The sequence below is a fragment of the Desmodus rotundus genome, chromosome 6 (assembly GCF_022682495.2).
Source record: "Desmodus rotundus isolate HL8 chromosome 6, HLdesRot8A.1, whole genome shotgun sequence".
In the NCBI taxonomy this organism is placed as follows: Eukaryota; Metazoa; Chordata; class Mammalia; order Chiroptera; family Phyllostomidae; genus Desmodus; species Desmodus rotundus.
In genome coordinates this window covers 100,761,030-100,775,063 of record NC_071392.1, presented here as the reverse complement: position 1 = coordinate 100,775,063, position 14,034 = coordinate 100,761,030, and the positions used below count along the sequence as shown (strand labels likewise).

The window sequence follows — 14,034 nt, the reverse complement described above, 5'->3', positions numbered from 1 at the left end:
GCTCCTCAGAAGCTGTGTTCAAAATCAAAGACGCTTTGTGTCCACACCCAAATTATTTATTTCAAAACACATAATTCATTTTTTAACTGGTAAGATTGTTATTACTTTTACATTTCACAGATGAGAGAGGAAAGCTCAGGGCAGCTGAATAAAGCACCCAGCAGGGCAGAGATGTGAGAAACAGCCAGGTCTGGCCTCGAACCACGCCCGTCTTATTTGAAACCTGGTTTCTTTCCAACGCCCCTGCCATCAGGGTTGCTGCTTACAGCAAGATTACCCTGTAAAGGAGGGGAAGGATCTCCTTTCCGCCCCCAGGCCTCCTCTCAGCAATAAGGAAAGGCAGTGACTCCCAGCCCTGCGTGACCTGGGAGATGGGCCGGCAGCGTGCAAGCTGTAGGCCGACTGTCCCTGAGTGCCCCCACCCCCCTGGCTGTCCAGAGGACGCCTCCTTAGCTACCAGGTCACCGGCACAAGGTAAGGGAACACCTGGGAACGTTGCCTGTTCTGGCAACCTAAAGCCACTCTGAGATCCGCCCCCACATCCCCGAAAAAGGCAGCTTGTCCTTCAGGAGAGCCCACAACCAAGGCGTATGGAGAGTTACAAGCCCTCGTGGGCACTACAATGGAAACACCCCACGGTCACCTCGCGGCCCCACACACACAGGCTGGCGGGAGGCACCTAGCCCTGCCAGCCCCTGGAGACACCGCCAGCCGAAGTGAAACCAACCCCACACGACTCACATAATCACTTGTCCACCGAGGCCCTCCCTTCGCCCCTCGTCCTACAGGCCAGCCAGGCCCTGGTGGGGTGCTGGGGTGCTGAGGTGCTGAGGTCCAGGGCGCAGAAAACACACTCCCTGGGACTCAGGACTCTCGAGATTAGCCAGCCAGCAGCAGCAAGCTGCCTGCTCGATGCTCAAAATTTCCATGATGAAACTCGATCCTGCTTCTTAAAAATAGACTCCTCCTTCCAGTAAACCGTGCTTGGGTGGAGCGTGGCTCTGATAAGGGCAGATTTCATTTCTAGTAATTCATTTGTGTCGGCATCCTTCTAAGGTGTCCAAAGGCCAGAGATACACAGAAGCCTCAGGGGGCCCGCCCCTATTCCTGCCCTTGGGTGTGAATTACCCACGCTGGCCACGGGTGGACACACGAAGTGTTGAAAGAGGGAGGGAGGAAAGGAAGAAAGGGGTGGGTTCATTTGACAGGAAGCACACCCTTCTATTAGCAGAGAACTTCTAGAACAGGGATGTCCAGTCTGCAGCCCCCAGGCCACATGTAGCCCAGGATGGCTGTAAGTGTAGCCCAACACAAAATCTGAAAACACTATGAGATTTGTGTGTGTGTGATTATGTGTCCCAATGTATTTAGTGTGTGACCCAAGACAACTCTTCTTCTTCCAGTGTGGTGCAGAGACGCGAGGAGATTGGACACCCCTGTAGAAGGTCCTGACTGACTTGCTGTGTGATCCGGAAGTTCTCTCCCGTCCTGCAAAGGGACTGTCGTGATGGATCCCAGGGTTGTGTTTCTAACGAAAGCTGAAGAAGGAAATTCAGAGGACCTCATTCTGACTGGCTGACCGTCTATGTAAGTTCTGTCTGTCCCGTTTCAGCAGAAGGTTCCACCCAGCGAGCGGCCAGGTTAAACTGTTGTGACTTGGTTTGTAGGTAGGTGTGCATCCACGTGCCCAAAGCAGGAGCCCGCTCGGTGCGGCCTACGCTGTGGGGGCAAAAGACTGGACACAGAACTGACCGTCCATCAAACCCGGCCGGTCAAATAAACCGGGAACGCCCACCAAATGGAATTCCCAACAATCTTTGAAGACTGAGATACCGAGTTGTACACACCAAGCGGCCCTAGTGAAAATATGCTACATCGAAAAGCAAGGAGCTGACAGGTGCGTCCAGGATGCTATTCTCTGCATGGAAGCCAGAGCACACATGTGCTGACACGTGCTTCCACATGCAGAAAAGCTCCGCGATGGTCTGTCCATTCCCTGGACTGTCTTAGGAATCGATAAATCCGTTTTGTTTTATTTTACTTTGTTCAAGCCAATTTTAGTTGGGTATCTGTTCACCACTACCCCAAACCTCCCATCTGACAGGCCCACCTGCCACATATGCCTGGACCTTCCTTAAAGATGCACCCCAGACTTCAGGTCAAGATGGCGAGTGTAGGCAGACATGGCTCGCCTCTTCGCACAACCACATCAAAATTATAACTAAAATATGGAACAACTATCAGTCAGAACTGTCAGAAATCAAGTTGGATGGAAGTCTGACAACTACAGAACTAAAGAAACCACATCCATCCACACTGAGCAGGTAAGCTGGTGCCATACCTGAGACTCTATCAACCTGGCTAAAACTGTGTGTGACTCGCATTAGAAACCCCCAGAGACCCTGCCCCACCCATCTTACGGGCCCACCCAAGCTGCTTTTCCATATGAATGGCTGGGCTTGGCTCTTGCTTCACAACTTCCTAAATCCTCTCAAACAAGCAGCAGCCAGTCTCAGTGAGCCCCAGGCCCACGGTGTGCCCCTGCACACGGAAGGTGGAGATAGGTGGTCAGTGGTCACAGCCAATCCTTGCCCCTGACTGGCGTGGGTAAATCCCTCCCATTGATCATTGGGTGGAGGGGGGCAAAAGGGGAAAAATGGGGACAACTATAATGGCATAATCAATAAAATATAATTAAAAAAGGAGATGCATGCGTACTGGATCTGGGTGTCTGCAACACTAACCTCGTAGGGCCTGCATGCTACCATCCTGACCGCGCCATGCTGCCTCCCTGAGAGCTGAGCTGTCCCACACGGTGGCTGCTATCCCACACAGCTATTGGCCCTTTAAATTAGTTAAAATCAGGGAGCTCAATTCCTCTTTCTCACTAGGCACATTTCCCGTGCCCCACAGCCCCACATGGCCCGTGGCTATGGGCCGGACTGAGCAGATGCGGGACGCTCCAGCATGACAGAAAGTTCTAGTGGATCACGTGGCTTTACAGCATTGCTTTCACGACACCTCCTTCCAGCCTGAGCCTTGCACCAACGTCAGTGCCCAAGAAGATACACGAGGACCTTAGCAAGCAGACTGCATGACTGAAGGAAATTTCCGAAGCAGTTTCCCAAACTTCGGCCATTTTCATACACACCGGTGATTTCTGTGATATCCAACCACCTCTACTGTCTAAATTCGTGATTCTGCCTAAATTTGCATACCTGACACCAGGGATTCGCAACCATGGGGGTGGGTTAGCCACTGGGATGGGGTAGGCAGAGGAGGCCGGCTGCCACTAAACGTCCTCCGATGCCCAGGACGGCCCCCAGGACAGGGAATGGTCCAGCGCCAAACGCCAGTGGTGCCCGGGGGGAGAGCTCCATTTACATAAACTTACTCCAAAAGGTAATTTCCCATCAGTGTCCTAAACAGAAAACCAGCATTGCTTGTCATGCATAGAAGGCAAATATCAAAATCAGCGCAATGAAAAGCCAACAACTCCCCCTAATTTCCCACCAGATGCAGCGGCTCTGAGCCTGGCATGGCCGCCTGCCAGCTGCTTCTCCCTCCTGTGCCGGGAAGCCCCAAGCAAGTGCCCGCTATTAAAAAGTGGGCCCGGACAGGGCTAGAAATACCGAAGGAACGCTGGATAAGGAAGTGAGTGTCTCCGTGTGGTTTAGTTCCTGTCCCCGAGTCACTTTGACTTTATCACTGCAGCACCTAGAAACACCGCCTGCCCATGTTTGGGGAACTAATGTCCTGCGGTAGAAGCCTTGGGCTCGGAGGCAGCTTTACAAGTGGCAAGGTTCCCCCCACCCGCCCAAACAGAAGAGGTCCTAGCTTCCGGATTTATAACCTGCAAATCTCTTCCCCTCATGGCTGCTGCCACACCCAGTCTGTCTAGTGGGTGGACTTCAGCCCCCACCCCCCCAGCCCCTCCTTTAAGGTCTGGGAGGGCAGGTGCCCAGAGCTATGTTGTGACAGTTGTCACCCGGGATCAGGATTGCTACTGCTGCTTAATACCAAGCTGAGCTGTCTGTCACTTGCCAGGACAAAGTAACTCCTATGCTACATTCTGGACAGGCTGGGGAGACAGGCTACAAGACAGAGTCCCCGAGGGGGAGAAATTAATGGAGGGGCTGACGAAGAAGTAACAAGCGAGAGCCACCGATTCAAAACAGCAGGACCATGTGGCCAGAGTTAGGGACACTGGCTTCCAAGGCACCTGCTGTGTGCCTTCTCATCCTCTGTAACCCCACTTCCCCTCTCTGTGAAAAGATAATAGTAAGACCTGCCTTGCTGAATGACTACGAGGATGAATGATTTTATATAGAAAAGGCATAGGACAGTGCCTAGCACATAACGGGCATTCAACTAAAAGTAGATATTATTTCTCAAGTTATTTTTCTAGATTAAAAAAAAATGAAACCATTTTCTCACCTGTTCATATCAACAGCTATTCAAATAGGTTACCATGTAAGGCTAGAAATAATTTAGTTTGCACTGTGATCAGCTCAGACCACTTAAACAAAGAAAAAGCCAAGTAGATTTTCTTACAATTTGACTCTAAAACAGACAGAGGTTATGAGGACTGATGTGCACAGTGGCTTCACACAGCCTGGCGGAAAGCAAGGGAAAAGCAAATACTGTAAGAGGAAGGGCCAAGGCAACAATGCTTCTGGAAAAGGTAACTGCTGGAACAAGGAGTGGGCCTCCAAAGAAGTGATCATCTCCACTCTCAGAACCACAGCCACCGGCAGGCGCTCTGTCAATATTTGCTGAATTACCTGCTACAGGACGCACCAACCCTTCCGGGAGCCAGGCTCCAGGAAGCGATGGTCTCAGTGTTGACACTGGGAAGATTCGGGAAGAACGTAAAGATAAACTGAGAGCAGTACGAAGAAAAATAGTGTACAGCCTTTGGAGGGCGGAGGGGAGGGAGGAGGGTGAATCTGCCCCCCCACCCCCGACCCCGGGGACACCTGGCTATGTCTAGAGGGCTGTTTGGCTGTCACAACAGCAGGTGCAGGAAAGGTGCAGTTGGCATGGAAAGGGTGGAGGCCAGGGATGCTGCTGAGCACCTGATAACATATGGGACGGCCCCACACAGAGCAAGAGTATGAGAACCTGGTCCAGAGCATCATCACACACATTTCTGTGATGATGGAAACAGCCTATATCTGCATTGTCCCAGAGCAGCCAGTTAGCCACGTGTGACTACTGAGTACCCTAAATGTAAAATGTAAATGTTATTCTACCAGTTTAATTATTTTGAGTAGCCACATGTAGGTAGCCTTGGCCGAGGAGCTCAGTTGGTTAGAGCATCATCCCAATACACCAGGGTTGTGGGTTTGGTCCCCAGTCAGGGCACAAACAAGAATCAACCAATGAGTGCATAAATAAGTGGAATAATGAATTGATGTCGCACACGTTCTCTCTCTCAAATCAATAAATAGAAAATTAATAAATGGCCCCCATATATCTAGTGGATACTGGACTGGACTGCATGTCCAGAAGGATGTAATCCAAATTGTCAGGCACAGGCACCTGTGGGCGGGGTGGGAAGAAGAGAGGGATGCTGGAAAAAGTAGAAGGGAGGCGCGAAAAGAAACTTTTACTCTGTTCTAAAAACGTCTAAGTGGCTTGACTTTTTTTTAAGCTATGAGAATGCAAACTCTCGGGTCAGAATGCAAAGAAAGAAGCTAATTCACTGGCCTCTAAGCATATCCCTGGCCACAGGATGCTACCGGCCAGAGGAGAAATGAGACCATATCAGTGAAAAAGTCAATGTGGCCACTTCTCTTTAAACGGACAGCTCAGACCCTCTGGCGCAGCACGACCTCCTGAAGGGACGGACGCGTCCTACAAATACCGGGGCTGGTGAGTGACAGGAAGCCCACAGGGGTGCTCCCCCAGCTGAGAGAGGGACCTGGGAATGCCCACGTGTCTGTTGTGGAGGGACGCCCGGTGGCAGTAAAAGAATGAGGTCACCCACGGGCAGGTCAAGATGCAAGTGGGAAAGTGGGAGGAGAAAACATAAGGTGAAAAACATGCAATGTATTATGCTACATCTTAATAAAAACGATGTGCTAATATAGGTAAGTCTGGGGTAAAAATACTGGGAAACCAAGACACACACTCCAGCCGGTATTTCTGGTTCTCCTGGCGAGGAAAGGGGCAGACGTGGGTGGTAGGAACTGCCCTACTTCCCCTGCCTCACATCTTCCCCTACTGGCCTCTTTCTGCCCAGCAGCGGACATGCCTCCCATCGCAGCCCGCCCCCACTGTAATTCCATAATTACGGACTCCAGTCCAAGCCTCTTACCCTTGTAATCCCAGGTCCTCCCTGATGAGGCCACCGACCGCAGCCAAGGCAGGTGACCTCCAGAACTCTGGTGCTCAGGTCTTTCCTCGCTGGTCCACGCCTCTCCTACTCCCAACCCCTTGGCAAGACTGCTGGCAGCCGGCCCATCCCCCACCGACTCACCCTTCAAAACCCAATTCTCTGTTCTTCACAAGGGGACAGGAGGTGGCTCCAAGCGCCCCTTCACTGTGCTTGTCCGTCCACTCTAGATGGGACAGGCAAGCTCCAGCGACAGAAGCCTAGCAAGCATCGTAGAATAAACAAACAGTCTGGTGGGCCCCCACCCTGCCCCACCCCACCCCTGACAGGATATGTTCCTACACTAGTCCAGCAGGACAGACCACCCGATTCGTGGAGACAGAGCTGAAACACAGGCCCTGACGGGCCAACACTTCGTGAGTGGCGACTGATTGAACTTTTAAATGTAATGCAAAACCGAACCCACACGGAGGTATCGGTTTTGATTTAGGATGATGACCCTAACACCTGTGCTGGTCAGGGTGGCAAGCATCCTGTTACAGCTGGGAGGGGCCTAAATCAGCATCACCTGGAGGGAGGGCGACCTGGTGATAAGGATTAAAACCACAAATGCCCATTCACGACTTCCCCTTTGCATGTCCTAAGGAAGACTCATGATCAAGGTCATTCACTGTGACCTTGCTGGCAACAGCAAACCCCTAGAAATAACCTAAATGTCCGTCAGTGGCAGACCGTCTAAATAAAGCATGGTACATCTATTGCATAGAATCCTATAAAACCACTGAAAAGGGGGGAAGAAGCTTTTTATGTATTGAAGTGGAACGAGTCCAGAGAATATTATTAAGTAAAAAATATTATGTTGTACTGTGTAAGGTCTACCAACAATTGAATAAAAAAGGGGTAAATCTATGTGTGTGTCTAGATAGATGAAAGAAGAATCATTCATTCATTCATTCATTCATTCATGGGCTTTAAAAAAAAACAAATGCTTTAAAAATCTCTGGAATGACCTTAACAAACTGCAGAGTGGCAGCCTCAGGACAGCACAGGGTGCCTGAGTGGAGAGGTGGAAGGGAGGCTGAGGTCGCGACACGCACGCCTCTGCGCCTTTGAAACACCGCACCACGTGACTCTGCTGATGGAACGTTCACATTTAGAAAGAGAACAAAACCCCTACCCTGCCACCCAAACGGCACACAGCTCCCAGTGTGCAGCCTCGGATCTCAGCCGTGAGCTCGAAGGTTAGAGACCAGACTACCCCTCACCTCCCGCCCCAGGCCTGTATACAGAAGGTGCTCACTCACTCTGTGTGGGTTGACGACTCTCTCCTGCCCCAGGCACCTAGCACTCACGGGCCTTCCGCCTCACCTCACGCACTTGCAGTTGATGTAGGTCATCCGCTCACGGGTTCTACCAGGCCTGGTGCCAGAGCACCCAGCATGTGCCAGCGGCCCACAAAACGCCAGAGAACGGAATGGAATTAAGTGATCATATGGAAGGCAATTCCTCAGACACCAAACAACAAGCAAACATATCTTTCGCCCTGTCTGGCGGCGGATCAGTGGATTGAGAGCCGGCCTGAAAACCTAAAGGTCGCTGGTGTGATTCCCAGTCAGGGCACATGCCTGGGGTGCGGCCAGGTCCGTGGTTGGGGGCGTGCAAGAGGCAACTGATTGATGTTTCTCTTACACATTCATGTTTCTTCCCTCTTTCTCCCTCCCTCCCCCTCTCTCTAAAAATAAATTAAAAAATATTTTTAATTAAAATTAAAAAATCATCTTTTTCAGAAACTTCAGTGTTTTTTTTAAAAAGACTTTTTATTTTTAGAGAGGGGGAAAGAAGGTAGAAAGAGAGGGAGGGAAACATCAATGTGTGGTTGCCTTTTGCAGGCCCCCTACTGGAGACTTGGCCGGCAACCCAGGCTTGTGACCTGACTGGGAACCGAACCAGCAACTCTTTGGTTCACAGGCCAGTGCTCAATCCATTGAGCCACACCAGCCAGGGGTTAAAAAGAAACCATCTGTAGAGAGCCCAGCCTGGGCCAGGGGCTGCGGTGGAGTCCTCCGCGTGAAGGACTCCCTCACCGCTCACCACAGTCCTACAGGTGCTTGCAGGTGGGGAAACAGCACCTCTGACTGTCCTGCAGCTGGAGACAGGCAGAGCCTCCTGTGGGTCCAGTGCTCTTCACACAGCATTGGGCCATACAGCCAGTAGTAAGCGACAGAGCCCAAACTTGAACAGACAATCTTGCTTAAATCCACGTTCTCAACCCCCTCAGATACTCAGCAGCTGACCCTGGCCTTGGGGAGCCACCACGCAGTTAGTAACCCTTTCTCCTTCCCAGGCTCTGGCTCCGCCCCTGTTCCCATGGAGACCTGGGCAGCAGCCACTGCCATACAGGGCCCCACCTTGGATATGGCTTTGGCACTGAAACAGCCCCAGGAAGGCCAAGGGCACTTGTAGCGACACCTGTTCCTCTGGAAATAGGCAGTGGAGGTGCCGAGGGTCTGGTACAATGCCAGCTCTGGTGTGGAAAGGCACTCACCAGGGAGCTAGGTCCCACCTCTTCTGATGGTGGTGATGCTACCCGGGGCTCCAACCACGGGACCACCAGCCTCCACCCCTCTGCAGGGAAGCCAGACATTGTGCTCTTTGCTCTGTTCTCTGCACACAGCTTTTTATCATGAGAAATTGTATGTGGACTTTCCTTTTTTCATTCAACAAACATTTGTTGAATGCTTGCAGGCTGCCAAACGTATCTTCCACGACTCTCAAACACGCCACCATGAGGGGGTAAGTTCACCCAGGACATCTACAGAACATTTACTGTGTCCTCCATCAACCACAGGTCCCTCTTGCCCTCCATCCCCACCCCTCTCACTCATTGATAAACAGGAAGCCCAACTGGTGGTAGACAGAGAAAGGAAAGCCTATGTTTTTACTTCTCTCTCTCTCCTTTCTAAACTTTCCCAGCCTCGTGGGCAGGCACTGGGCTGGAGCAATATTAAAACGGCAGGTGGAGGCATCGCCCACAGCCCGCCCCTGGAATGTGGGGCGAGTCTGGGTTTCACGGGGCGTAAGACGACAGACAGAGGAGCCCTTCCAGAAAGTGCCTGAATGCCCACGTGGCCCATTTAACCCGGTGACCTGCGATTCTGGCCTGTGAAAATTCTCAAAATGTAACAGCAAGTTCATGCATCAAGACATCCTCTCTAGGCTAAGGTGTAATTTATAATGGCAAAAATGAACTGAAATCATGTCACTTCATAACCACTCGACAAAAATACAGGCCGAGGGAACATGCCTCAATGTTAATAGGATGGAGGCCTTTGAATAATTCTAGCTACTGCATCTTTAAGTTTTCTATAACATGAACCACTACTTTATGTTTTTAAGAAAGTATTACTTTCCTAATGAAAAAAAAAATAATAAACCTCTAGTGCTTGGAAGTCCCTCGCAGGGCCCCGGCGCTGGGAAGGACACTCCAGCATGGCTCCAAGTGGGTCAGGCCCCTCCTGGGCCACGCCGGCCCTCTCTGGCTTAGCAGGGCTCTTTGTGTAGCAAACCCCGGTCCCCCGAGCTGCTGGTGCCCTCATTTGGCACCAAACAGCCCACTGCTACTGAAAGGGATGTTTGTGACTAAGGCGCAGCCCCAGTGAATGCAACTGCCCGGAGACGCCAGAAATCTCGGTGATGCAGCAGACATTGCTGAGAGCCCCCAAGGACTGAAACAGGGGCAGCTCCAGCCAAGTGGCAAATCTGGGATCAATTTGAGACCTGTAATGCAAACCTGGAGACAAGATGCTGCTGTGGCTAGTTTCTTAAAGAAACAGGCTAAGTGGATGGGAACGGGGGCAGGGAAAAGAGGGACGGAGGGGAAGGAGGAGGGGGAAGGACCTCCCTTCTCTTTCCCACTGTTCCACTGCTTCTCCTCCTGCTGGCTCCAATGCTCAGCATACGCCCCCACTGAGAGCCCACCGTGGCCCGGCACCCCACCAACACCCCACCAACACCCCAATGAGTGGGGAACTGGGAGTCCCTTGGGGATCTTAATGTTTCTGAATAAAACTCAGGGCACTGGGAGCGGGCAGACCTGCCTGGAACTGGGGCTCCCGTTCTCCATCACCCACTCAACAAATACTTACAGAGCACCTACTCCATGATGAGCGCTGGGGTATAAGCAAGACAGAGGAGGGTGCTGCTTTCATGGAGCCTACTATTTTGCAGGTGGACAGGACGGCAACAGAAAACAAGCAAAATAACAATAATTAATGGGAATATGTCACCCAGTGGGAGGCAGGTCCTTCAGAGCAGGTGACTTGGAAAGGCCTGTCTGAAGAAGAGCCAATGGCACTGAGACCTGAGAGAGGAGCGGCAGCAGCATAAGAGCCGTGTGGCCTGGGGCTGGCTGGTTCTTAACCCCTCTCTGCCTCGGCTTCCTGGGAAAGGGACAAAGGGTGGCACTATGTGTCGATGCCACAAGACAATCCGCAGTGGTACCACCTACAAAACCACAGGGTTAAGCCCTGGCTGGTGTGGCTCAGTGGATTGAGTGCCAGCCTGCAAACCAAAGGGTCACTAGTTCAATTCTCAGTCATGGCACATGCCTGGGTTGCGGGCCAGGTCCCCAGTAGGGGGCACACAGGAGGCAACCACACATTGATGTTTCTCTCCCTCTCTTTCTCGCTCTTCCCTCTCTCTATAATAGAGAGACTGAGGCCATAGGGACGAACTACCAGGTGGGGCAAAAGTAGGTTTACAGTTGTGAGTATGCAAAACAGTTATTAGCTGTCAACTACTGTATTAATTATTGTATTACTTTCCATGTGCATTAACTGTAAACCTACTTCTGCCCCACCCTGTATAATACACATGCAATGTCGTCTAATCTCATAGGCAGAACGTGGAGCCAGGAAAGCCAGGCATGAGCTCTGGCAAAAAGCTCCCACTCCCCACCCCATCCCGTCCAGAAACCTCTGCTGCTAGCCATCAGGGTGTAGGTTAGGGTGGGGGCGGGGTGGGGCAGGAGGAGGCTCCTGCTGCTGGGTACGTGAGTGTGTTCACTTCACGGAAACTCACTGAGCTGTGTGCATTTAGGACCTGTGCCCTTTAGTGAGTGTGAACGTGTGTGTATATATGGGTGCCTGTGCATCATCTTTTAAAATCAGCTTATTTCCGGGGGAAAAAAACCCACCAGGTGGGACAAGTGGTCTCACCTGTTTACTACCTGGTCCTTTGATTTACCTGAACACCGCAGTCATTCCTGGTCTGACAGCCACTAACTGCCTTTAATTTGGGGGCATACAAAAATGAGGAGAGAAGATGGGGGGTGGGTGAAGGGCTCCAGTTTTAAATTTTATTTGAATTTTTATGGAGACTGTATGAACGCTAAAACGTATTCAGATTCAAATGATTCTCTCTTACAGAGTGAGGACCGACATCTGGGCAATGCGTGTCCTGCGCTTCCTCCCCTACCCGCGTAGCGTGTCTCATCCAGAGAGGGTGAGACAGAAAATACGGATCGATATGTAGCTCTGAAAACAGACACCACGTTCCTGAAGAATGGATGGTTACTAGGATAATCTGAAGTTTCTAGAATTTTCCTGTCATGCCATTTCTGCTATTAATCAGCCTTCACGAGGAACAACAGAATACACACACATACTTACTTCCAAATCACAGAAGCCTCAAAAAACCCCAAGGCCTTTCCCCTGGACAGAAATCACCTGCTCCAAATGGATAGTCTGGAAAACCTCACATAGGAAAGGGAATTGAGACAGGCTGAAAATGTATTTTGTTGCCTAAGTTCAAAACAGAATGAGTCTTTCCATCCACCCTGCAGAGGACATGTGAGAGTTTTGGGTCACTGCGGGGGTGGGGCGGGGGATCGGCTCAGTCCACGTGACTTGGCCGCATGCTCAGAGAGAGCTCTGGAGACTGGACTGTCAGAAGAATACTGAAGAAACTCATCAACATCAGTTCAAAATAAAGGTTTATTAGTACTACCGAGAGATACCACACCTGCCAAAATAGCCACAAACGAGACCCTTTTTCTGAACTAGTCTCCTGGGGAAGCCATGAAAAAAATCACACGGACTGGAATTTTTTTTTTTCTCACAGTCCTGGAAGTCCAAGATCAAGGTGTCGGCAGGCCTGATTTTTTCTGAGGCTTCTCCCCTTGGCTGGCAGACCTCACTGTGTCCTCAGATGGTCTTGCCTCCCACCCCTGGCATCTCTCTGTGGCCTCATCTCCTCTTCTTATAAGGATCCCAGTGAGACCGAATTAGGGCTCATTTCAACTTCATCTTTTCTTCAAAGGCTCTCTTTCCAAATACGGTCGTGTTCTGAGGGGCTGGGGGTCAGCTCTTCCGCATACGACTTCGGGGAGGGGGTACAAGTGGGCCCACAATACATCCCAAATGCTCCAACTGCTCAAGGATTCCTTAGTTATTAAATCAGAAGGCTGACCTCACCACTAAGAACAATAATCCAAGCATGATTTCTCGTCCAACAGGTTTTTCTTTTTCCTTTTATTTTTTTAAAAGATGAGATGAGTCACCTTATAAAGGCGATGTGGGCACAGCCACTCCGTGCACATTCATCCCATTCGTCCAGAGGTTCCTAAAGTTCTGCCCACTCCCACTCCCCACCCCTACCCCGTGTCCCCTCCCCCGCCCAGGGGACACCTGGCAATGTCTGGAGACATCTGTGGTTGTCACACCTGGGGGGAGGGTGCTCCTGGAATCCAGTGGGTGGAGGCAGGGATGGCGCCGAACATCAGACCAAGGACAGGACGGCCCCACAACGAGAACAACCAGACCCGAAGTATCCGCGGTGCCGAGGCTGAGTCTCACTTCACCTGTATCACAGCAGAAGGCCCAGTGGGGCGTGGGAGCCCCCCGCCAGGCCCAGTTCTGTGGGGAGGATGCTGCTCACACTTCCTGCTGCTGCTGCTCCCTTGGGGAGGGCAGCCACGGGCTCGTCCCTGCCATTCCACAAATGCCACAGAGATCTAACCGGGAGGAGGCAACAGCCTCTGCGCCCCCCACCAAGTCCCACAAGAAGCCTTTCTTTCCACGAGCCCCCTCTAACTGGAGACTCCCAAAGTCCCCTAGAACTGTTTAGATGACGAAAGAAACGGCATTAAGGTCCCTAGTCAAGCTGGTAAACCGACCACAGTTTAAAAGATCATGGTTTTCAGAAAACTTAGCAGAAATAAATTTTTTAATCTATTAGCACAACAATGTTACATTTTTAGACAAGAGCACCATTTTAGCTCAAGGCCTCCGCTTCCTAAATGTCAGGCATGACCTGGGGCCCATCTACAAACCTCGCGAACTATGACTCACTTCCTACTTTTCTCTAAGTTGATACTTGTTTTTACTTAAATGTATCTTTTCTTAATTTTTTTATTTATTGGCTTGAGAGAGAAAGAGACAGACAGGCAGACACTGATTTGTTGTTCTACTTATCGATGCATTCATTGGTTGACTCTTGTATGTGTGCTGACTGGGGATCGAACCACAACCTGGCACAGCAGGAGGAGGCTCTAAGCAACTGAGCTACCCCTCCGGGCGTTACTTAAAAAGTATCTTAGGAGGAAACTTCCTATCAGTAGCACAAAGAGAAAACAAGTATCACTTGAGACAAACAGAAGGAACCATGAAAATAACTGCTAACCTTTCCACGCTCGG

The 14,034-nt window shown here is 51.0% G+C and overlaps 1 protein-coding gene across 3 annotated transcripts in view; it reads right to left on the bottom strand.

Annotated features, from left to right (window-relative positions):
* ATP9A (ATPase phospholipid transporting 9A (putative)) overlaps positions 1 to 14,034 on the bottom strand; it is a 105,359-nt gene that overhangs the window by 84,455 nt on the left and 6,870 nt on the right. The window contains exon 1 of one of the 3 annotated variants that reach the window (XM_024559877.3): positions 742 to 933. The exons of the other annotated variants lie outside the window; for them this stretch is intronic. Within the exon in view, the coding sequence (XP_024415645.1) occupies positions 742 to 743 (2 nt within the window). The 5' untranslated portion in view covers positions 744 to 933. Of the gene's footprint in view, positions 1 to 741; positions 934 to 14,034 lie in introns of those variants that run through there. 3 annotated transcript variants of the gene reach the window in all.